This window comes from Pseudonaja textilis, chromosome 2 (assembly GCF_049901715.1).
Source record: "Pseudonaja textilis isolate UNSWEBS1 chromosome 2, rPseTex1.2, whole genome shotgun sequence".
NCBI lineage: Eukaryota > Metazoa > Chordata > Lepidosauria > Squamata > Elapidae > Pseudonaja > Pseudonaja textilis.
This window is the reverse complement of record NC_141991.1, coordinates 231,027,014-231,053,181: the sequence shown is the minus strand read 5'-3', so window position 1 is coordinate 231,053,181 and position 26,168 is coordinate 231,027,014. Positions and strand designations below refer to the sequence as shown.

Sequence of the window (26,168 nt, the reverse complement as noted above, 5' to 3'; positions counted from 1 at the left end):
CATTCCCATACATTTCTTGAAACCTGTTCAAGATTCTTACGGATAAGGTAACATAGAAAACATTTGTTGGCTACCCAAGATTTAATTTTTAATTTTTTGCTCTGTAGCAGTTTTTTTTTTTTCACTTCATAAGAGGTGGTTGGATTTCACTCCTTTTACTCCTATTTACTTCAAATGAGTTCCCTCCACAATTGTTTGTACATCCAATCATAACATCATCCAATTCCCATTCTTCATTTCACCTTGTTTTTTAGACCAACCTTTTCATTTATGGGACAATCATTGTGTTAAGATAAATTGACATGCAAAAAAAAAAAAATAGTCAAATGAAATTACCTAGGCAGAATCAACCCATGCTTTTATTTCCATTGCATATAAAAATTTCATATGAAGGTATCTGACATACAGTACTATTCCATAGGCTGTAAGAGAGGCTAAGAAACCATTGAATTATTTGCAATGTTCGCATTCTCTGTCATTCTAAAGACATACCCAAAGGAAACAAAACCAATTGAAAACAACAAAAATATTGTTCAGGAATTCTGTTGTAATAGTGTCCCTTTTATATTGTGTAAAACAAAAGCAATCGTATTCCTTTGGGCCAGGGCTGCTAAAATCTACAGTTTGTGTCAAGGAGGTGGCTCTGTTTTTCTTGAAAAAGAATCTCTCCTTTCACCAAGCAATCACATGCTACATGGGCTGGGCACGGGTGGAATGGAGCTGAGGTATCTGAACTACGAAGCTTCATGTCCAAGAGTAGCAGCGAGACGTATTTCAGGCCATTGATGATTTTGTCTAAAATGAACGGTAGTGTTTCAATGATGTGGAAAAGCTACAGACATTCTTCTGCACATTCATTCATACAGAAGTAAGCTTTGGCTGCCTGAAAGCCTTACTGGAGGGAATAGGTCCTGTTTTACAGCGCAATATCAATACAGGTCTAATCTGGAGAGCCACTGTATTAAAGCTAATGGGTATAATCTGCCTATATGAATTGCCTTGGTATGGACAGAAAGTGACTGCCTTGTTTCAGTGGGGTTGAGAGCAGTAGCTGCCATTAATTAGTGCTCATTCTTGTTGATTAAGTGTCGGTAGCATTTTTTTTCTCCTTTACTTTCTCTAAGAAAGGTAAAGAATCCCTCAAGAAATGCTTTGAAGGGGAATGTATATTCCTTTAGAGAGAAGGCATTTATCCAAAAGGAGGTCAGAGGCTGGCAGGGGCATCCACACGGTGTCTCAAAAGGAGTCAGGATGGCAGTATCAGTTGCACAGTCTCTTGCCATCTTACCCCCCGTTTTTTTTTTTTTAAAAAAGAAACCTTCTCCCCGAAACTCAGCTTCAGTGGATCCTAGATAGTGGAAAAGAGAACATTCCTATATGGGACAGAACTGGAGTCTCTTTATAAAAAAGCATATTAGAGATACGCCCAGCCCATGTTTGCTACGACCTTTCTTCCAAATGCAGCAAAACAGAAGAAAAAAAATTGTTTAAAGTTAAGGCACAGCCCTGGGACCAAAGACCTGCAGCTTTTAATTTATATATCTATGTATTTTATCATTTTTCTCAACTCTTCCATAAACAAACTCTAAAGTGATATAGGATATATTACACGACGGGAAAAAATGTACAAGGGGATGTATACACAATAATAATTCTCTCACCAAGAGTTTCCAAATGTAACAACACCATCCCAGCAAGGATGATGTTATAATAAGAACTTATAATTTACAATTAACATTACATTATATACATTACAATAAATACATAGCTGTAAACAGAGACAAACAAGACTTATTACAAGTAAGGTCATTTGGTGAGAAAAAAATATGCATGGCACAAATAAAAAATAAATAAATGCATTGTAAAATAAATGACGATGTTGTAAAATTCATTTCATTCTCAAGTTTTTTTTAAAAAAAAAGCTTTTGAATGTGATTTGTTCTACCTATATTATCTGATCACATTTTTTTGAAACAATGACATGAAATCAGAAATCAAAAGGAACAGACACAACATTACCAAGAACAGTAACTTGCAAGCTAAAGTATAAATGCAAACTCATATTCCTCTCACCTTTTCCCCATTCTCCCACCCTCCTTTTCAAAACTGTACCAATGCTTTGCATTTTACTTGTGGCAAAAACAGAGAGCACATGTAAAGTCACCTTTTAATATGTTTTTCAGCCATGTGTGTGCTTTCACACACTTCAGGCAAAATAAGAACAAAACAAAACAGAAAAGATTGTACAGTGCATTCAATCCCTGGCTCTAAAAATTATTATGCTTTCTGTCATTTGATTGTCCATGTGTATGGGTGTATTTTTACACAATACACAATACAGACTCCCATTTTCTTTGAAAGTTTAATCTTACAGTGTGCACTCTAACAAGATCCAGCAATGAATGAAACTTCCTTGAAATTAATATTTGGGAAATCTTGTTAAAAAGCTAAGATATTTATGTATTTAACAGTTCTTTCCTCAGAACTTGCTGGCTCAAGCCAGAGAGCACTCCACCTTATTGATTAAACTATTAGTGCAGAAAAAATACCCTTCTATGTCCACTTAGATTTTTGGAATTTATATTGCTTTTTTTTTCATTAAAATTCCAGGCACTCTTGGGGACTGTACAAATGTCAAAGTAGTGAAGGAGAGGCCATGAATTTATACTAACAGCAATTTGATGACATTCTTCCATTCATTTCCCTAGTTGGTATTTTTTTTTAACAAAAGGCATTAAGAACTAAGAAAGAGTCAACATATTAAAACAGTTTTCAAAAATCCTCATTAGTCAGTGCTTATCGTAAGAACTTGATATACAAAACAAGTCTTAATTCTAAATAAATGGAGGAATAGTTCCATTGATTACAATGAGACTAAAGCCTTATTAATTTAGGCTCGATCCAATCCAATCCTATTTTTCTTTTCATTGCAGCAAAACAAAGACTCCTGATTCAAACCCAGTCCAACAAAGTTGCTTCGATACTGGGATTACAATAACTCTGTGCAAAGCTTTTCCATACGGTGAGGAGCTGTTTTATGAAAATGTAGGTTAAAGATAGAGGATTTATGTGGTCAAGGAACTGTACCATGTTGATAAAGCAGCATGAATATGTGCCCACTAATGCATCTGGCAAGAGAAAGGCAGCACAGGTTGGATGAGGAATGGCCCATTTCAATCCTCACAGACATCAATCTGCATTAATGTCTGCTACTCTGCATAGATTTTCTATAGATTATTACAGCTGTATTCTACAGCCAAATTTAAAATTAGATATGCAAATCCCATTTTAATTAACAGCCATAATGGCATATCATTCTACAATGGATGGCAGTCTACAGTTTGCTCTGCAGTGCTTTTTTTCCTCACAACAGCACAAACCCTCTCAAAAAGTTTTTGATGGAACAAAAAATTCCTTAGAAACAGTTTATTCCTGACCTGTTTGCCCAACTGCAATCTGAAGTACTGTACAATAACAGTTGTCCACATGCCCCCAACCAAAGTATTTATTTGTTGGTCTACTAAGTCATTGGGGCAAACGACTACTACAATGCTACTGTTCACTCCACCAATCTGTCTCATGGAAAAGGAAATATTCAGTTAGCAAATAAAACATTTGTATATATAACAGGAAAGTCACACTTATACTGGCCATAGATCTGAAAACCTCAGATCCAAATTTATTCATACTATGAGTATCCAATAATTTTGTTTTAGAGCATTGTCAAGTTTCCTTGCACTATGATTTGTCACTTCAACCTTCTGAACCCCAATGCATCTACTATAGGAAGATTGAATCCTAATGGTCCAAATTCCTGCCACCCCTCAATTGTTGCAACCCAAATGTTGGGGAACTGCTACTCTAGTGTTCCACTAGATTTCAAAAATAATTGTTTTGGTTGAGGGAAATTAACCCACAACCATAAACCTTGGATCTGCAGGACTAAGCTATCTGGGAGGCCAAAGAGCTCATAGCAGATAATATATTGCTGCTTTTGGACATTTACAAAGAAAAAAGACAGAAAACAAAGTGTTTTCCCACAATAGGAGACTGGGTAGGTAGGTGGGTGAGAGAGAATTAACAGAGCATCATATATGTATCATTGGTCTATAAAACAAAAGGCTATTTTATAACAGTTGAAGGAATTGCTATGAAAATCTAAGTGCAAACAAATATAAAATTTATCCAGTGTAGCATATACATGTACTGAAAACTTGCAAGTTACTCTTTTTTGGGGATAGGAGAAGAGGGAGGAAGAAAAAGCCACTGGCAGATGAAATTCAGAGGGTGCTGCATTCTTTTAAATATAATAACCCAACACATTTAATAATAAAAGTAAACTCTACAAAAAGATTTCTGTTTTACATATGATACAAAATGCAGACTTCAGTGCAACCATTAAGCTGCACCTTTTTCAGTCATGTGTCAGGAAGACTTGAAATTAGAAAAGTATGTGATTTCCACAGCTTCATCTTCCTACTGATTCATGTTGTATCCCGATATTTGAATACATTTATTTTCCACAAGACAACTTGATTCATTTGCTGGTCACGTTCTTTAGATTCTGGTGTTAATCATTAATCGTATGTTACTAATTGCCTCCTCATGAAATTAAAACCTAATACAAAACACACATATAATCTCACACACACACTCACGTTAGCTTTGGACCAGCCTTTACTCCTTTTGAAAAACAGCTGTGAGTACTGTCAGTCTCTCATCATGTCAGCCAAATTGAACTCTTAATTCAACTGTTCTTTGCAGATGTTTTCCTTCATTCTCTGGTGCCATGGAGATGAACAATTCTGGTCACACTAATCCTGAGTGCCGAACTAAGTTTTTGATCAACACACAACTCTGGCAGATGACAGTGAGGCATGATCATGGTTGTGCCATATGATATGCACTTTGGAAACCATTTTCAGCTTTTAAAAACAGAAAAGGAGAGAGTATAGAGAGCTATGCACTTAGCATACTGTTACGTGTCAGGAGACCGTTCTTCTAGCACACAAGGTTCTGACTGATTCTCCTCTTCCTCCTCTTCTACCACCTCTTCTCCCACTTGCTCATCAAGTGGAATTTCTGTGGACTCTGAGTCTTGGGTGCAAAGTGTCTTGGAGTCACTGCAGCTGGTATCTTCTTCCACTTGACTTCCACTGTCCTTCTCTGTGTCTGATTCACCATCTTCTTCCAAGGTTAGTTCAAACTGAAATTTTTCAGTTTGTCCTTGTCTACCCTCCTCTTGGTCATCTGGTGCAGGAGAAGGACTCTGAGGGATTGTGCTCTGGTACCATTCGCGATTGTCCTCCAATGTATCTAAGATGTCTTGGGCATCTGGGTGGACAAGGTCTGCCCAGGTCTCCCAGAGAGGGTGAACAATGTAGTCTATAAAGCCCACCTGTTGCAATGTAGAATTAAGGACAGATGTTATTCTAAAGAAGGAAGGAATTAAGTTTATCACATTATTTATTAGAATTAACTTCACAAGAAGCTATCTTTTTTATTTAGTTCTTTTCTATATTATTTTTCTTTTTAAATGAAAACTTCAAATTAATCTTTCATTATTTTGTAGGCTTTAGTATTATATCAACCATTTGTGTAAAGATGACCTTGAGGGAAATAAACAAGAACCATGTTACAAGCAAAGAAATATTCCTTAAACCATGGGAAATGAGATAGTATTGGGAAGGAACTCACGTAGACTCCTCTCTGATTCACTGAGATATGAGAGGGAGCGGAGATAAAGTCTAATCACACTTGCAAGATTCTATTAGTATAGCCTTTTTAATATAATATAGTTCTTGTCTTCCTGTAGATTCAGTTTCCTGATCTCAACTATGCTGAATGGCTGACATCAATCAAGAATTTTTGCCTATTTCCTTGAAAAGCTTACAGGATTCTCTTAATCATCTATATTGATTTTTTCATCCGTCAATTAAATGATTACCTGTGATTTTTCTACAGATGCGTTGTGTTTATCACACATGGGACTTATTTCCATGCCTCTTTCTCTTTCTCGATCTCCCTGACGAAAGAACTCTTCCATTATTCTATCTGTCCATTGGCGATATAACTGGAGTGGCTTTGTTGGGTTACTTAGATCTGCACAGTGTACCATATTTTGTAGAACCTAAATTAAACAGGAAAAAAAATATTGAGAAAACTTGTGATGTTATTCTACTGGAGACAAAGCTCTTTTTCCATTTGCACATTTAGTGGGTGAGAAAACAGAAATCTTGAAAATACATGGAGTGCAAGGTTTATTCTGAACACCAGCAGGATGATATGTTGTGCGTTTTTCACACTGACAGTAATAGCTACCAATTATCTCACATCTATAGCTTTGCCTATATTAAAAGGCCAAAAATGTTGTAAGTGCAAGACTGATCCGTTATGAAGATATGTGGGAATTAATCAAGCCTGTTAGCCAACCTCAAGAGCAAGAACAAAACTTCAGACACTGACAGAATAGTCTAAATTAGGTCTGACCTGCAGGCTGCATTCATTTCATGAATGAAATTTCGAAAGCCAAAGTGCAGAGGTGGGTACTGCTTCATATGGAAATGTTAAAAATAATTTAAGAATTTAAGAATGAAAATGAATTTTAAAATTTTGATTAAATGCATGAACATTTAAAGTAATTCCAACCCTTCACTGATAAGTAGAATTTTGTGGATTAAGAAACATTTCAGTGAACAAAACCATCCAACCAACTAGCCAACCAAAGCAACGGATTGACTCTTCAGACACTTCTACTTGTTAGTGTAATGATTTGGGCAACAAAGTACACTGGGGACATAGTGGATTGCACCTAATCTCTTGACAGTTTATATGTAGGCTCTGGCTGAAAAAAAATAAATATTTTTCTGTTTTTCTACTAATAGATATGGATATATGCAGGTGGTCTGCACTGCTTCACTTGTAGCAGTGTTTCTGCTAGTTGAAAAGGCTGTGGTTAGCAGAACAAACTGATCAGTCAATGTAGATCAGCATCACTAAATGAAGAGTCAAGGAAGAGTGAAGTACCATTGTAAGATGAGGCACCCCATCAAGGAAGAATGCCCTACAAGCAGTCATAAGTAGGAAAAATTTTTGGCAAAATGTATGATGGTCAGTCCAAAAAGTCAAAACACACAGGTCATCTGAATGTAATGAGGTAAAGAAAGAAGATAATTTGTTTAAAACGCAGTGGATCTTACCTGAATCCTGTCTGAATAGTTATCAAGAAGTAGAACTCCAGAACTAGTTACTTTCTTGGTTTCAACCATTGTTTTCAAATCAGCCAACAGATTCATATGCTTAGACATGTCTGTGGCAAGCACCTTGGAAGAGAAACAAAAGATAAAGGTCACAATAATTGCTTCTGTTTTAAAAGCTATTACAGCTTGGTAAGGAAAATAAAGAGGGTTAGTAAAAATATCCTAATCAATAAATAGATCTTATGGAAACATAACTTGCATAAATCAGATATAAGACCTATTTTAAATTATTCCTTCCCCCCCTCCCCCAAAAATTATCTGGTACATCATTTTGCATTTGAGCTATAAGAAGAGCAGAAAAATGAAAGTAATATCAAATTGATCATGAAATGGGTCATTAAAAATAAATACATTAAAAACCATAAATAAACAAATAATGAATAAATAAAAACAACTCACAATGTCAATGACCATCTTTCTCAATGATTGCTTCTGCTTTTTTGTCAAGTTCTGGAAAATGTCACAATTCTCCTCCTGTAATAATTTGAATCCAACAGCCAGATGATGGTTTTCCAGGACCGATGAATCATTATACATCAAGGCAAGTTCAGAGTCTGCAAGAAAATCCAAATACAGCACTGTTAATAAAATTTGCATTTTTGTTTGTTTGTTACAGATGTTATATTTTTGGGTCTTAACATTATTAGGGCATCCAAAACATCCAACTGCATTAGGAAAAAAAACCCACCACTATGGCTAATTGCAAATCAAATCTGACAACAGACTTTCCTCCAATTCCAATTCTCTCCCCAGTTTCTAGAAATGGTTTAAAGATTATAATGGCAACAAAATAAGAGCAAATTAGGTCTGATGATGAACCAATGTCTGTATGGTATGATTCCTTAATCATTTGTTGGTAGTTTGCTTAGTTTCGTTTATTGTCATTGCATTTTGTACAACAAAATCAAACACCATCTTCAGTGCACATCAAAACCATGAAAATAAACACAAACACACACTGATGATGACTTGAATGTAGCTGAATATTAACATTCTGCTAATATGTCTATGGAGATTCTCAGTCATCCAGGTCATACTTGCCCCAAAGGTCCCTTTTCAAGAGGCAACTGGACTTTCTGGTTTTTGTTTGAAGACGTTTCACTTCTCATTCAAAAAGCTTCTTTGGCTCTGACTGGATAGTAGTGAATGGAAGGATTTATATTCCTTGCAGACAGCAAGTCATTGGCAGATAGTCATTGGCATTTTGCAAATAGGCTGCGGCCCGGTAATGGGCCATAGCCCACAGGTTGGGACCCCGTTTTAGATAACATTATTTGTGATTGATCTGCCATTCTTTAAGAATAGTGGTTTATATTTCCTTTTCCTTGGCTTAAAGTGACATACAGCCGACCATGCTGGAATATTGGTTTTTCCAGATTAATCAGCACATTCTCCTTTTCTCCTTCTTTCTGCTTTATATAAAGTGAGAGGAAAGCATGACTGCATTGGGAACTGTGTATGCTAAAGAGGGACAACTTCGCCTTTTGATAAATCGACTGCAATTCTTGGAATCATGACAATGTCACTTTTGAATGCACTAAAAGTTTGTATTTGCTACAGTGAGATGCCTGTGGAGTCCTTTCATCATCGTATGCGTTCCTTTTGCAAAGCTTTAGAAGATCCAAGTTTCTCATTAAAATGATGGCAGATCTTCAACTCCATGTTATGTAATAGCAATCCAGAGAGTTCACTTGAATCAAGGAGTCTTTGGGAAACTGAGTAGCATCAGCTTTGTGATAGAATCTGCACATGAAGAAATGGTTGTGGGAAGAGTTTTGATGACACAGAGCTTTTCTAGAAAGAGGCCCGGAGGAAGAGACTGTGCAGTCCTGACCTGGATGGGGGAGGGGAAAAGAAGTCCAGGGCAGAATGTGTTCTCTCCTCTAGCTCAGTAATGATATAATGGTGAATTTTCCTTTGAGTAAACACAAGATTCTATCGATTCCTCATTCAAATGGCTTTTTTTGGCACCAAAGGGTGACTTTGGAAGAGGCAGTTGTATTATCTCATGTTCTTCCTGAACCTGTTTGCAATAGGTTCACCACTGCTATATAAAATGAGAAGATCATTAGGTCAGAGGTTGCAAATTGCCTATCCTGACCGTTTCCCTTCATATTGCAGAAGCTGTTTTTTCCCCCCCAAGGAATAGGAATTTATGACAGCGAGGGCAGACTTTGGCCACGGTACCAACTTCAGTAGAAATGTTACATTGTGCAAGTTGTGCATTTTGCCTTGTTGTTTCTCTGTTGAAATGCTGATGTTGAAAGCAGATGTAGTCATAGTGAGGAACTCTTGCAGTAATTAGTGTCTGCCAAACATTCCAAAGTTGATCTTCATTTTCCTCCTCTTTATTTCTTGTTTCCTCATTCTGTACTTTTATTCTACAGAAATACAGCCCTTTCATCATCTGTTTCTTTATCTATCGCACTTGGTGCCATGTCACAGTGATGTTTGGTATCATCTCTTCAACATGATGTTCCCTGTCTATTTCTAACTTGCATAATTATGTTGATTATATTTATTTTACAATATTATACATTGCCATTCTTACCTCAGAACAGTGTGACCTAAGTTTAGGGTAGAACTGATCTACCTGATCGCCAGTGGCTAAAGGAGGGATCAGGCTACACTCAGTTTCATAGTAAGAAGCAGTTGAAAACAAGATGGGCAAGGACTGAGGTACATAGTAGCTGATTTATTTGTCTGACACCAGAGAGGGTCAGTTTCTATTCCACCTCAGGCATAGCAGCTCACTTGGTGACTTTTCCCATCTACTTTACACGTTTGTTAAGAAATATAAAAGAATGGACCACTATGAATAAACATACATAGTGGTGCATTCTCCTGAATGGAATGTGCATGTTGTATGCCATAGCAGGGGGCACATAAAGCAATAAAAATAACCATGTCTTTCTTCAGGAACTTGTTTCCTTAAGAGCTACACAATTAATCAATTTTTTGCTAGTAGATAGTGGAAGGAATGATGGATTGAGAGACTGGCTGGGAAACTGTAGCAGAATTTGAACAGGATGATTATATGACTGCAGTAACAGCCCAGCAATACAGCAGTAGTGAAGCAGCCATAACTTCCCTTAATTTCATTCTCTTCGGAAATACTGTGTCCTGATTTTGGACGCATTATGTAAGTTAGCTCATGTAAGATACTTTTGTTCAAAAATTGTTCTCTATGATTCACTACTTCACTCAGGTAAAGGTCGTGACATCAAGAGTTTTAATAGTATAGAGATTCCAAATGGGCCAGAAAACCCAAGAAAAAATATAGAGCAGTGATATTCAAGCTCAGCAAGATTTGTGGGGTTCAACTCCCAGAATTCCAGTCACCACACCTATCTTAGAGTTACCAAAGTTGGGAAACATTGACCTAGAGGAATAAGTAGCATTCAGGGACCTCTATCAGAGGAAAACTCTCTTAGATTTCCCAGTTGCGTTAAATCCTTAGACAAGCAACAATGGAAAGACCTTGAATCTCCAGTTGACTGAATGAACAGGAAAACCCATTCCTCAATTTCTCATTGTGACAAAGGGACACTGGACTAGAAATATACTTTTGATGACTGACCATATGATGTACGCAGAAACTCTACATATCGAAAACCACCTTAAAAAAACACACCTCCTCTTTGTTGCTTGTCCAAGGAATTGCAAGTATATAGATAATCGGTAGAGCCAGAAATAAACTAACTTACTTGTATTGATAAGAAATTGGTTTGAAACCCCAGGATGGTCAACATCATGTATTGCACTGGCAAAAATAGCAGCTAGAATCTCCAAGTCTGTGAAAACAGCCTAAAAGAAAGAAAGAGGAAATATTTAGGAATAAGCTAGTGGAATAAAGAAGAATGACTAATGGAAAAAAGTGTTTTAAGTGAAAGAGAACTGCATTGGTCCTCCCTTTTAAGTTTGAATCTATTTTTTTCTGGTGGGGAGGGAATTAAAGTCCAATTTACAAAATGTTTTTATAATAAAGTTCAAATGTTGGTAACTTCAAATTAAAGTTATTTTCTCAGTAACTAATCATTTGGCAAGCTTAAGAGTATTGAGAGACATGAAAGTCTGTTTCAGAAGTATGTTTTTTAATTTCACCCAGATATTGCAGACTTACCTCCAAAGCTGGGGTTGACAAAAGCACATGTGTTGATTGTACAACATCAGCAGCATGTATATTGTTGTGATATGCCACATCTGCATGATAATGGTCCTCCAGCGTCATCAAGTAGGTTATTAACATGTCTGGTGGAATTTTAAATGTTTTCAGCAAATCCCGTTCCTGCAGTCACAGAGAAAAAAGTAACTATTTATTCAGTATAGGTAAAGCCTTCTGGAAAAGAAAAGGGAAAAAGTTGTTTCCCCTTAAACATACCTGAAAGATTGTATACATGATGACTGTCAAAGGACGGTTCCCAGATAATGAGGCTATTTTAAACACTTGGAGGCCCCATTTATTTACATCTTCTAGCTCCTGATATAAAACCAAACAAAAAACAGAAACTGTTACCCTGGCTTTGCAATAGAGTTTGCACAAAACATCTGCTTTTGACTTTCTTTGTATTTTAGATCTTAGCAATCTATTTTTTCAGATTTCAAATAAGTAGTAGAAATGTTGCTCCAAACTGCATGTGCTGAAATGCCTCAGTATCGCCCTGATGCTCTGATACAGCAAAGAGCATTAGGAAATATTCCAGGGAATGATACCACTTTACTTTTATCTTATATTTTGAGAATACACTTTTAAGTTTCAAAATAATCAAAATATATTAATTTCCTGCAAATATTTTTTGGGGGGGCTTTCTTTTGATTGTAAACATGGCACCTGGATTTTTGTTCAATTCTATAGATGGTTTTATTTTTTAAAAAATCCATTTGACTTCTGCAGTTACACAGTTCTGATGCACAGTGTGCTAGTGAAAAATTGAATCAGAATCTTTATTTGGCTCTACAAAATCAGTGTGTGAGATTTTATATACATGACATATAAATTCATATAGACATATGAATGTATGTAAATATTTGTGAATGTAATGTGACTATATTTGGATCTGAGTTGCAGATATTAAATCAGCTGGAAATCAACATTACTCTTACCTTGGCTAGAATATCTTCTTGATCTGTTTTGACTCCAAATTTGGGGATGCTGGAATTTGTTAAGCTGGAACTGTGCGTCAACTTTTTTACTCCACTGATTTGAGACATAGGCCGTTTCTTTTTCTCTTTTTCTTTCTGTGTTGGAGATGGGATTTCCACTTCATGCTGCTTGTCTTTTAAAGAAGAGGGGGGAAAACTCATCTATAATCTGTTTGTAAATTACAACTACCTTGCAAGAAGTAGCATTAAGTGCAGCATAGCTTTTCATAAAAATGTGCTTCAAAATAATTTTGAAATAAGAAAGAAGCAAGTGAACACCATCAGACCTATTTACTTGTTCTTTTTCTAGTTCCGCTTTAGCTATGAAAAACAGCTGGGTGGTGGTACTCTTGGGTCAGTTACTCTCCCTTTCAGCCCAACTTTATTATTGTTAAGGTTATTGTGGGAACAATAGAAGGAGCAGGGCATATTGGACATGTTTGCCATCATGAGTTATTTGCAAAAAGTAAATAAATAAATAACTGCATGAAAATCTAGGTTCAGGACCACTTTATAGATTTAAGCAATCTTACACTGGTCATTTACTCTCTCAGTAGTGCAGCAACATTGACTTTACATACAGCTACAAAATCTAATGCTATTGATATGAAACAGCTTGAATATTGTAAACTAAAAAATGAAACAAGGAGCCATTAGGTTCTTAGGTCCTAATAATTTCTCTTCAGTTCTGATTCTTAGGAAATGGTTTATATCATTTTATGCTTTCCTAAATCTTGAGTGATATTACCCCATTATTGTAGTTTGAGTAAAGATCCGACCTCAGTATTTCCCATGTCTCAAATCTAAACTATCACAAGATTGTCTCTGAAGTGCAGTGATAATTATAAGTTGATGAATAAGGTAATTATTTTTACAAATGCTAATCCAAAAATATTTGGCTCACAGTACAATTTATCTCGCAAATAACAGATTTGCAATATCTGTCAACAGATGCTTCTCTTTTTGTTGCTAGTTTGGGAACACTGCTGAAAATGAGTAAACTAATTTTGTGCTAGTGTATTGAGCATAACTAGGACAAGATTTACTCCAATTACACTGACAAAAATAGGAAATAATAGGTGATTGAGCATAAAAAGTTGGCATATATTTTATGAACAAATGAAAATAAATAATAAAGGTGCTACAATATCATATTTATTTAAAAGGCAAAATACTATTGTAGATAATAACCTCAAAAACTGTATCTAACTGGAAAAAATCTAATTGTTGCTATGAACATGCTGCAAGAAAGATCACAGTCATTGTCTTGTTTTCAACTAACCTTAATTTGTTTCATTGAAACCTAGTTTCAACTATAGTCTATTCAAGCAAGTCAAATTCAAACTTGTTCCTGACCTTGATTTATTCTCTCCTCCCCAAATGTTTAAATATACTGTAGTTTCAGTTCAAATAACTAATAGTAATTAGCTGTAAAGAGTAGACAATGTTTTTGATAGCCTTCCTTTTGAGCAGATATAATGCACACATTCAAGTAGTACCTTCAAACAAGGCAATGTGATTAATGCTTATTAACTCCCTGTGAGTTAATGAGCTCATCCTAGGTTGATCTGAGGTAAACAAAGGCATTCTCCGATCCTGTGACATAAGATTTTTTGCATACGCATATTGAACAGAAAATTAGGCTCAGTTCACTATCCTAGCTCTTAATCTCCACTGCCACAATTGATGGCAACAAACACAATTGTGCTATCTCTAACACTAGATTGTTCTCCACCAATCTAATGGTCTCATATGTGCTGTACTATTACTCCTAAATATTCCTGACAGTCAGCACCATTATATATACTTTCTAGATAAGGTAGAGATAATTCAGGTTCCCTCTCCAAAAGTTCCTATTATGCAAATTAGGCAGAGAAATTAAATCTGGCCATGTATGTGTCTGAAATCTATTTAAGATCTTCAACTCAGATCAATGGTGGTTTTGTAAGATTATCAACATGGAACCAAAACAGCTTATATTATATAAGGAATCTATGTTAATTTTCCTTCACATAAAAGGGTCATTGCTAAATGCAGGAAAACAAAATAGTCTGCTTCAATCAGTTCTTTCTCAAATTCTTATTCTTTTGCCTAATAATATTGTATCATATTCTTGATGCTGTCAAATCTGTAAAACCATGTGATGAAATACCATTTTTTATTTGGAGACTCTTTTTTCTCCCTTTCCTTTAGATTAATGTTAACAAAAAAACCCATGATGCATGTACAAAATATTTAAGAACTGCATGCATGTTTCGGTTTAGAAATGGGGAAAGTCTATTGCCACATGTATGTATTACCACAGATCCTTCCTTTAATCTTTTAGATTAGGCTAGCATTTACTGGAAAAAGCAGAGAATTCTGATCCGATTGCTACAGACAAGTGAAAATGTCACCAATTTTCAGCTAGAGGCAACCGGCCCTTTCCTATTCTTTTACTGATCACCAATTAAACAAAACAGAGCAGAAAAAAAAAAGATTTGAACCGGCACAAACTAAAAATAATGATTCACATGTATGCTTTGATGTTTATAACTTCAGTCATATGAACAAAGTTTAGAACCATCAAAAGAAAGGGCTTTAAAGCAAGATGTCAGATGCATTCATGTGAAAGGAAATATTAGAGGGGTCAAGGAATTCCAAGGGATTTCCTAAGGTTTCATTCAAAGTGAGCAAATCTTACGAATGAAAGCAAATATACGTGTCCCAGAATAATGTTGCAGCATCTAATCTGGGTCAATCACCAGGACCAGAGGATTTGTCTTCTGAGCTTTCAGACTCATGCTGGAGCCCATCTTCAGGACACTTCTCTCTAGCAGACTGTGTTTATAGTGCATGTTGTACTGTAAGTGGCTTATTAGGTGTTGATTGGGGATGTGTGGGTGGCCATCTTTTAAGTCATTAGCTGCCCTTTGCTTGTGCTGCCTAGCCCTCACCTTCTAAGTACTTGATGGGCTGGTGGTAAATCAGCACTCCCGTTGACTGGTGAGGGGCCCGTTTCCCAAGCTTCAATCACTTTCCTGGCTGTTTTTGTGCCTGCCCATCCAACAATTTTAGTAGCTGCAAAACTGAATGTCCTTGTTCATTGCAGTGTGAGGCTACCAATGAGTTTGGGTCTCCTCGTCTGACCGCTGATCAAATGTTACGTCTTCTTATCTCAAACAATTTCTTTCCCAGAGATATAATTATTCAATTATTTAGGGGGTCCTATTGTGCTCTATTCAAAAGAAAATAACATATTTCTATCAATAATTTAAAATAAAATAAAATAAAACATGATCCAGAATTGTTCAGATTCAGCAGCCTTAACGGTAACTTTGTGCAAGGTTTTAAGGCCTTCTTTATTAAGAGAAAGGTAAAGTCTTTTATAAGTCTTTATCAAGAAAATAGGTAGGTTGTGGTATTGTTTTTCACATTTCTCCAGTACCGTATATGAAAGACGGCTTCATCACTACCATCTTGCACATGGATATTTTTTTTATCATTTAAAAAAAAGTCCTGCTTTTTTTAAAAATAAAAAGTCTTTTGAGTTTGATAGCGTACTATCTTTCCCAGAAGGATGTACTTTCTGAACTTAACAACATGGGCTGTAGGCTTATCTTTTCAGAGGTTCTACCGGTATACAAGGAACAAAAAGGGAAAGGGCAGCGTGTAGCAGAGTTTAATGTGTGGCTAAAGGAGTGGTGTAAAATGAAGGCTTTGGTTTTATTTGTCATGATGTCTGCAGCTGGTCCAATGAAAAACTGTTCAAAAGAGATGGTTTGCATCCATCAAAGAAAGGGACTGAGTTACTTGGCATTAAATTCACAGATTTCCTGGATAAACATTTAAACTGAACAGCGGGGACAGAGAATGAATGGGTTCAGAACATCTCTGTCCCCAGCAACCTAAAACTAATAAGGATACCAGTGCATGCAAAATAGATGTTTGTGCAGGTAAGATTATCAACCTTGATGCCAACCAAAACCAAGCATTTAATAGCGAGTGCCATACCAAGTGCATTAATCAAACAGGTGGCAAGAAAGTAGGGGCAGGCAGGCACAACACAGGTTATGGAGACAGTAAACACAGTGTCAGACATAAAGATCTCAAGTGCCTATATACAAATGCACAAAGTCTGGGGAACAAACAGGGTGAACTCGAACTACGAATACATGAAGGTAAATATGATATAGTTGGAATAACAGAAACTTGGTGGGATGAAACCCATGACTGGAACAGACTGGTAGAAGGATACAAACTATTCAAAAAGACCCCATAAAAGAGGAGGTGGAGTTGTACTGTATGTAAAGGACCACTATATTGCTACAGAAATGCATGAAACCAAAGATGAAAACCTCCTAGAATGCATATGGGTCAACATTAAAGAAAAAAAGAATGACATGGCCATAGGTATATATTATAGGCCACCCAATCAAGCAGAAAAAATAGATGTCCGTTTTGCCAGCCAACTAACAAACATATGGAGGAAACACACAACAATAGTAGTGGGAGACTTCAATTATCCTGATATCAATTGGAAAACTAATTCTGCACCAAGTGAGAAATCAAATAAGTTCCTAACCAACCTAGCTGACAACTTTGTTGTCCAAAAGGTAGAGGGTGAAACTAGAGGGACAGCCATACTGGACTTAATTCTTACAAACAGAGAAGAAGTGATAGAGGGAGTTGAAACTGCAGGAACTTTAGGTGAGAGTGACCATGTCATACTAGAATTCAACATAACACAAACACAAGCAACAGAACATAATGACACTAGAGTCTTGGATTATAAAAGAGCCGATTTCAATAAATTCAGAGAGAACTTGGGAAAGATTCCATGGATGAAAATCCTAAACAGGAAAACAACTCAAGAATCTTGGGTTGAAAAGTATGATCATAGAAGCCCAGACCAGCACAATACCACTGAGAAAGAAAAACAAGAAATCCAAGAAGAAACCAGCATGGCTGCACAAAGATCTCTGTGGCAAATTGAAAGAAAAAAAAGGACAAGTACAAAAAATGGAAAGAAGGACATATAACTAAGGCAGAATATCAGCAGATAGCCAGAATCTGCAAAGACAAAGTCAGGATAGCAAAGGCTCAGAACAAACAAAGACTTGCAACAAAAGTCAAAGATAACAAGAAAAGTTTCTTCCAACATATAAATAACAAGAAAAAAATCAAGGAAACAGTCAGTCCACTAAAGAGAGAAGATGACAAGGAAGTATTTTTTCCAGATGGATCTTGACAGACTAGAACACTGGGCCATATCTAACAAAATGAAATTCAATGTAGAGAAAAGCAAAGTCCTACACTTAGGCAAGAAAAAAACAAAAGTACACATGTAGACTGGGTGAAACCAGGCTCAATAGCAGTAATTGTGAGAGGGATCTTGGAGTCCTAGTGGACAACCAGCTAAATATGAGCCAGCAGTGTGCAGCAGCCGCCAAAAAAACTAATGCAATCCTAAGTTGTATTAACAGAGGGATACAATCAAGATCAAGGGAAGTACTAACACCACTCTATAAAGCCTTAGTAAGACCACACCTAGAGTATTGCATCCAGTTTTGGTCACCACATTATAAAAAAGATGTTGAGACTCTAGAAAAAGTGCAGAGAAGAGCAACCAGGATGATTAGGGGACTGGAGGCTAAAACATATAATGAATGGTTGCAGGAACTGGACTTGGATAGTCTAGTAAAGAGAAGGATCAGGGGAAACATGATAGAGGTCTTCCAATATTTGAGTGTCTGCCACAGGGAGAAAGGGGTCAAGTTATTTTCTAAAGTGCCTGTAGGTCAGATAAGGAACAATGTATGGAAACTGAACAAGGAGAGATTTAACTTGGAAATAAGGAGAAACTTTCTGACAGTGAGAACAATCAACCAATGGAACAGCTTGCCCTCGGAGGTTGTGGGAGCGCCATCACTTGAGACTTTCAAGAAGAGATTGGACTACCATTTGTCAGAAATGTGTAGGGTCTCCTGCTTGGGCGGGGGGTTGGACTAGATGACCTACAAGGTCCCTTCCAACTCTGGTTATCTGTTATCATAATAGCTAAACAGGTGTCTGTAGGAAGCACACAGAAAGTATCATAATGTATTCTATGTATTCATTTCTATAGATAAGTCCATTTCCATTTTTAAAAGCTTTTTGGAAATTGTCTAGTAATTTTTCTTGCCAAGGGTGGCAAAATCCAGTTTTCTATCTAATCCTCTGGATAATGAAAGAGGTGAATTTTCAAAACATTTGTTTCATTTTGGATCTGACTCACAAGAAAGAAAAACTAACAGCATTAATAAGGCAAGTTCTAGTCAATTCTGTCATTTCCATCATGCATCATTCTCCATCACGTATTGTTGGTTGCCCCACATATCTTGGCAACAAACTATTGTCTGGAAGTATTGAGACTGAACTGAGAAGTGGCAACTTTGGCAATAGTGCACAACTTGATAAGCTTCTTGTGCCAATGCTCAGGCCCTAGAACTGATTAACTGTAATCCACTAATGTCAGGGATGTTGTATTATAAAATTTTGATGGAGGCCATCACCAATTCATTGTGTGAAGAAGCCTAGTCTGCAATAAGATCCTGGATACTTCTGCCTCATTTTACCAATCTACAAATACTTATCACTGAATATTTTATTGCTTAATAATTATTTCCAATCATTTTTACTAATGAAAAGCAACCCTACTTTCATTTACTAATGAAAAGCGAAGTACAGAAAACAATTTTGATCAATTTACTTATTTGTCACTTGGTAAGTTCTCCAGCCATTTACTGACAGTTGAGGGATTTTTCAGAAATTATCATAGAGAATATGGCAGAGAGAACTGAGACATGAAAATTATCTTTTTTAGTTTCTGCGTTCTATTTCTCCCAGGCAGCCGTCTTATCTTCCCTCCTCTCCTCCAACACTTCTGTTTGATCACCAACTGATGATGGGAGAAGGCCAAGGAGAGGGGGAGGAAGGGCAAGTGCTTGATTGTCAGCTGAGTCTGTCCTACTGCACATTTTCTTTACAAAAAATCATACTAGCTAATAAAAATACATACAAATAAAACTCTAGATTATTCCTCTATTTTCCAAATTCCATTTCTATTGTTTCCTTTGCTAATTGTATATTTCAAATAGCAAGCAATTTGAATATGGACTCTGCTTTGTTATTCATCTTTAAGTCAGCACAGCAGTAATGTTAGAATATTTAGACTGAAAATAAAAGAAGCAATATATTTCTATGAGACAGAACCTTGCATGCAGCCAATTTTGTTGATGCTATACAAACAGAAGTCAAACTTAATAAATTCCCTGATATTTTGCTAAAGAACTTAGGTGAGCCTCGTCTTGTCTTATTCCTGCCAAGAACATTCTGAACCAACACATGTTTGGAATCATACCCAGATGGCTCATGAGTGCACAGGGAATTAGTGAATTATAGTTGCTACTTGTTACCAAAATTGGGGGGATGGGGGGGGGGGTTATGTCGATGTTGCTAAAGTTATGTTAAACACAAAAGCCCTCCGTCTTAAAATGAACCATTGGCTAGAAAACTGATAAACAACATGAAAATGTTATTTGACCAAACAGCACAAATCTATATCAGGAGTATATTCTTGATAGGCAGATGTCTTTGCTGATTGGATCCAATTAGAATATTTAGACAGATATTTAGAACATTTACACCATTCATAGAATCAATTCAGATCTTTCTATCACAGCATATCCATATACCATTTCCCAAGGTTTTTTTTTTTTCTTTAAACATTTCACTTCTGTTCACTTCACCATCTGTTCATTTTTTTTCATTTGTTTTGCGATTCTGTCTTCACACATTCTCTCAGTATTACCAGGTTCACTCACTTTTGTCCTCAATCTTCATTTCAGCGTCTACTGAATTTTCACTAAGTATATACAGTAGTTTATAGGTATCTTGTTTCCATTACATTTATTTTTATGAAATACTGCACTTTTATTTTCCAATAGTAAAATGGGCAGAAGAACATTTGTATGTACAGCCATTTTTGCTTTATTCAAGAAACAGCCATTCTATCAACTTTGCAGGCCATATTAGAACCAGAAGCTTCCACGCTGCCATATTCTTGAGCCTGGGAATTTAGGAGGGGGGATTTAGTAGAGCATATGTAGTTAGACATAATAGCATTCTTCTTGTCAGTCAAGGTCATGTTGTTCCTGCACCTAGAAGAGGCATAGTTGAAGGGATGTCTCAAGTTGGGAGGGAATGTGATTGGGCCATGTGATGGACTGATGGGGGAAGGGGTTGGTTTTGTCTTTTTGAATGACTGAGGGAAAACCTGGAACTCTCAGATTCGGGTTTTCCCAGATGTGCCAGTATACCTACTCTAATAAAAGGAACTTTTCAGAAAATACCTGTCTCGGGAGTTTTGGGTTGGACGCTGCTTTTTTCTGGAACACTGACACATTCCTCATAAGAGACTACCTTATTCCCACTATCTTTCCACTTACATGTCTTAACATTTCTCTATCCAGATTTATAAATGCACTTCCGCTTGTCTTAAATACAGCTAGTTTAATATCACCATACTTATTTATTTTCTATCAATGCACTAAATAATGATTATGCACCATCAAATGGTGTTGACTTTTAGCAACCAGATGTCAGCCCTGAAGATGCTCCAATAAGGCTTGGAACTTGGAACCCTGACACCAGATAGATTTCTTCCATGACCTTCCTAACCTGATCTCTCTAACAGTGTGTCAATTGCCAATGCAACTGAGTCTGTCCATCTTTCCCAGCATTTGCAGCTGGCTGCTATGGTGCTGTCAGGCATGCATGTGCTACAAGAGTGTGGTTGAGCATATGTCCTGTAGGCAGGTGCTATGGAGTATGAGATCCCCAGGTTCCCGTACGCCATAGCTGGGTAGCTCAAGAGAAAAAGCAGTGGGAGTCACTGAGAGTGAGTTGGATGCCAAGTAAATTTTCTTAAATAAATAAAATGACTTACAGGGCAACTTGTAATTTTTTCCTGCCAGCTTTCCCATTGACTTTGTTTATAAGAACCTGGCAAGGAAAGCCTCAAAAGGTGATTACGTGACTTTGGAATGGTGCAACTGTTCTGTGAGCCAGTTGCTAAATGTCTGGATTGTAATCATGTGATGATGAGGATGTTACGATGTCACTGAATAAGTGATCATTAAAAGAAAATTAACTGTATAATAATTTCCATTATCTTTATTTGCTATTGTCATCATATTTTATGAATTTTTTGTGACCAGTCTGATTCTACTTCTCCATCTATTCAAGATCCATTTTTGAGACTACCAAATAATGACCTATTCTATCCTTTCCTATTTTTTAAAAAATCATAATTACATTAATCATGATTTTTATTCATATTCCCTGCTATGTATTTGCATTAATAGTCTTATGTTTAAATCAATATTTCAAATGAAAATGTTTCAATTCAGATACTCATCAAACTATCACTATTCTTGTTTACTCTATGATCTTTAAATGAACCAATCACTTTTTCTAGACTCTCTCTTCCTCCTATCCATCCATCCATGTCATGTAATAGAATAATTTCCTCTCTAGATTGCATTCATTCAGAATGCTGCTTAATTTCTCCAAAAACTTATCTAATTCTTCCATTATCATCAGTCACTGCGGCATAATATACCATTATATTATGGTATATAGTAGTATAGTGACATTCCATAGCCTAAATGACACAATTAATATACTGTATAATCAAACCTATACTTTCACTTCCCTGAATGTATTTATTCTTTCCATACTACTATATTAGATCACCTTCATTCATTTTCTTTCCTAATTCATTGTTTGCTATTCACTTCTACCATACTCTTTCATATGCCATGAAACATCATCAGATGGGCCCACATTGGCCATATGTCTTTTCTTTTTTTAAGGCAGAAAGGTATAGATTAAGTTAAATTACCTGTACCCTGTTCCATTACCAATATCCTCTGATGATGGTCAGTATTGGTGAGTATGGGCACATTCTGGTTAGTCTTCCACAAGCAAAATTAAAGTCCAGATTTTACCCCAAGTATGCTCATGATATTCTTTGAAAGTTTGGAACTCCAATCTATAGAACTGCTTTGTAGGGCAAAATGCTTTTGACTAGACCTCACCAAGTAAGAAATGTATGCAGTGTATTGACACATACTCAAGACACAGCCGCAGGAGTTGTGTTAAATCAGTGGAAGGGCAACAAGAGAACTAGAGTCAGTGGGAGAAGGTTGTTGTGGTCCACTGGCAGCCTGTGGAGACGCCAGCAGAGTTGAGCGGCGGGGAAGAACACGGGCCAGTTCGAGAGTTTGGGGAGGACTTGGATGAGAGTCCTGCATCTGATACAGAGATGGGGCCAGGGCCATCTGGGAGTTATGTGCTGACTCCAGAGCCTCCAGAATCTGACAGCAGCGAGGCAGAGGAACAAGGGGAGCATGTGTGCACAGAGTTGCCAGAAGGCAAGAGCAATTAAGACAAAAGGGGTGATTCGGGAGTAAGGCTTGGAGGTGATTACCCCTCCCATAAGATATAAAGGAAGTGCAAAAGGACAGGAACCTTTACAGGAAGCAATGTTGTTAGCTCTGGTTGGTTTGGAACCTGAAAGCTCCATGGTGAATTTGTGTTCCATTTGGTTTTGAAAGACTAATTGGTACTTTAGTCATTGGCAGCACTTCAAGAAAGATAAAGGTGCATTCTTATCAGACTTCTCCCAAAGAACTTTGGCAGACTTCCATGGGCCTATTTATAACTGGTTGAGACTCATTATGGGCTGTGAATGACGATACTTCATAGCTGTTGAATTAACAGTTGAACTTAACGTATGTTTGTTGGTGTCTCAGGAAGCCTTGGTCAGAACAAAGGTTCTGTAAAGACTGATGTCTCAGGACAATTGGGGAAATAGGTGGACTGATGGAATGATTCATGCTGATGCAAGAACAATCTCAGATAACTAGCAAGACAGCCGGGCTGACACAACAATCCACATCGGATTCAAGAAGACCCTGGGATAAGCAGAGGAATGAGCAGGTTGATCAGTAGCAGCTATGAGAAAACCTTTGAAAAACTGGAAGATGTATGGACCTGCAAGAGGACCTATGTATTTGTAGTTGCAAAAGCAAGATGGGTGGAATAAGAAAACCATTCAGATGTAGGTTTCATTTGGGTTTAATGAGAATATCATCATCAAATGAGTCTGAAATATTTTAAATGTGTTGACTTTTAGTCATAGTCCTTTGGGAATAGTTTTGTAGGTTTGACAAAGGCCCATGGATAATGTAGGCCAATGGATAATTTCCTCTCTAGATAGTAAGTCAGTTAGCAAAAGATCATCTGGTAAACTCTTTGCCACAACTCTTACCAACTTTTATTGTAAAATAAAAGCAAACATTGTATTTAATTAATTAATGCCTGTTTTATTATATACACATAAATACATATACATATATGTATCTCTTTGTGTATATGTATATATAATGATATCCTGTAGAAGCCAGTGAAAACAAAATTAAAAAAAACAAGGAATACCAGCTGTTATAATTATGCTTACCCAAAAATGTGTTGGATATATATTCAGAGACTTGATTGCCTGATCGGCTCATTTCAGATAAGTGGGTTAGCTCTCGATTGAGCATTCTTTTAAACTGTAAAGAAAAACAAAAGTGTATGTCAATGGTCAGTAAATGGGTATATGGTACAAGAATTGTTTAAGAACCTTTTTTAACAGATATGTTCAAATTTTCAATTCAATATACCACATTAGCTCAATGGCATAATAAGAAGTAAAATCAGATTCTTAGGGAAAGTGTCAAAGTAGGCTTCACCAAATGTATTATCCCATGCATCATTTTATATAAAGAGATACTGAAAAATTGGTATCAATATGAATAGAGATCAATTTCATTGCTCTTATACTAGTTAAAAATGTATGATGAAGGTTTATAATATACACACATTCTACCTAGTGGTGAGATTCAAATTTGTTTACTACCAGTTCTGTGGGCGTGGCTTGGTGGGCGTGGCAGGGGAAGGTTATTGTAAAATCTCCAGTCAGAGGTTGTATTTGCCGATTGTCCGAACTACTCAAAATTTCCGCTACCGGTTCTCTAGAACCGGTCAGAACCTGCTGAATACCACCTCTGATTCCACCTATGTTCTCATGAAATAAAGAGAACAATTTTCTTAAATTCCTACTTTTTTAAGTGACATCAATAAGCCATCTCTTTCCAGTGGAAATAATTAAAATTACCTAGCAACGTTAAGACATTTCTACAGGCAGGAGTAAACCGTAAGTCAATTACTTGTTACCTAGTTACTTAAACATCTGTATACCTAAATTTACATGCCTGAATTTTAAAATAATAATTAATGATCCAACTGCTTTGGGAACTGGTATTTGGATTTTATTGCGGATATAAACATGTACAGGTTAAAAAAATACACCTTATGAGGATCATGTAAAAAATAGAGAAGCTGGCTTTCTCAATTTGATGACCTGTAGACAAGATTACACTTTAATATCCACCTGCTGATTGAAGAGCATGAGCTGATGATGAACACTCTTTCAGGCACTTGTGAAGGCTGGAATAAGCTATTCTAATTATCAAAAAGCGTAGTTCTATCCGTTTTCTAATTGTGTGATTTCATTAGTGGCGGACAATCAGGCTTCAGCCTACCTCAGCCTTGGTATCAGTTTTGCAAGTTGGGGTTCATAAACTTTAGAGGACAGTACTGATTGTGACTTGCTTTTTATTAAGCAGCTTGTGTTTTAACAATGAAAGTATTGCAAGGTTTTCTGCAATATTCTTTTACTGTAAGATTGTTCTTGCTCTAAGAATTCGAGGCCTACAAATACATTGCAAGAAGCAGAAGGGTTGAAGGGCTGCCACCATTTGTTTCATGCTACAAGAAAGCTCCACTCTGCAGTCTCTGGTGACTTGAACCGCTGGCCTGATGAGTCATATGAAAGGATGATTCCCATCAGCAGGAAAGACATAGAGCCTCCAGGGTATGCTATCTTTAAGTCTCCCCTAGTGCTGAACTAAACCTGTCAGAATTTTTCCATATAATTACCATACGGGGGCTGGGAATTAGGCGTTCCATTCATCCATTACTTACGGAAGCAACCTGGTTAGAAAAGGCTGGAAGAATACAGGATTAGAATTACTTGGGGTGGGGGGAGGAATAGCTCAGATTGTGATTCTTCTGTATGCTAAGAAAAGGTAAATTTTACAATTTACTTAGGTCTTCCATATTCAGAAAAGCTAGCCACTGGATTATTTAGAAATTTATTGTTTATGCTATTTGATTTAAAGCTACATGATTTTTGCAGCCATCAGCTTGTGAATGTATAGCCTGCTCTGTCAGTTGTGTTTTTTCACATATACTGTTTTCTTCTCCACATCTGCTCTCAGTGAATGGACAATATACGTTACATAAGTAAAGACTTGCTTGAAAATGATCCAGTGTGGGATAATCTGCAAGGGGTTGCTCTCCTCATTTTATATATCAGTTAGTTATCTGTGTCCTGATATATATTGCAGGAAATACGACTTCAGCAACAGAGTGGTCAATGTCTGGAATACTCTACCTGACTCTGTGGTTTCTTCCCCAAACCCCCCAAACTTTACCCTTAGACTGTCTACTATTGACCTCACCCCTTTCCTAAGAGGTCTGTAGGAGGCGTGCATAAGCGCACCAATGTGCCTACCGTCCCTGTCCTATTCTTTTTTTTTCTTATTAGTATCCATTTCATGTATTCATAACCATGTT

At 36.7% G+C, this 26,168-nt stretch overlaps 1 protein-coding gene across 11 annotated transcripts in view; it reads right to left on the bottom strand.

The window, feature by feature from the left end:
• Positions 1-327: 327 nt before the first annotated feature.
• The window catches only part of PDE4D (phosphodiesterase 4D), a 697,708-nt gene continuing 671,867 nt past the window's right edge, over positions 328-26,168 (bottom strand). For all 11 annotated transcript variants that reach the window (XM_087927250.1, XM_087927253.1, XM_087927251.1 and 8 more), the window contains 9 exons: positions 23,947-24,040; positions 12,363-12,535; positions 11,641-11,739; positions 11,383-11,547; positions 10,967-11,066; positions 7,659-7,813; positions 7,200-7,322; positions 5,948-6,130; positions 328-5,398 (listed from right to left, as the gene is read on the bottom strand). In XM_087927250.1, coding sequence (XP_087783376.1) covers positions 4,979-5,398; positions 5,948-6,130; positions 7,200-7,322; positions 7,659-7,813; positions 10,967-11,066; positions 11,383-11,547; positions 11,641-11,739; positions 12,363-12,535; positions 23,947-24,040 — 1,512 coding nt within the window. In that variant the 3' untranslated portion in view covers positions 328-4,978. The remainder of the gene's footprint in view (positions 5,399-5,947; positions 6,131-7,199; positions 7,323-7,658; positions 7,814-10,966; positions 11,067-11,382; positions 11,548-11,640; positions 11,740-12,362; positions 12,536-23,946; positions 24,041-26,168) is intronic.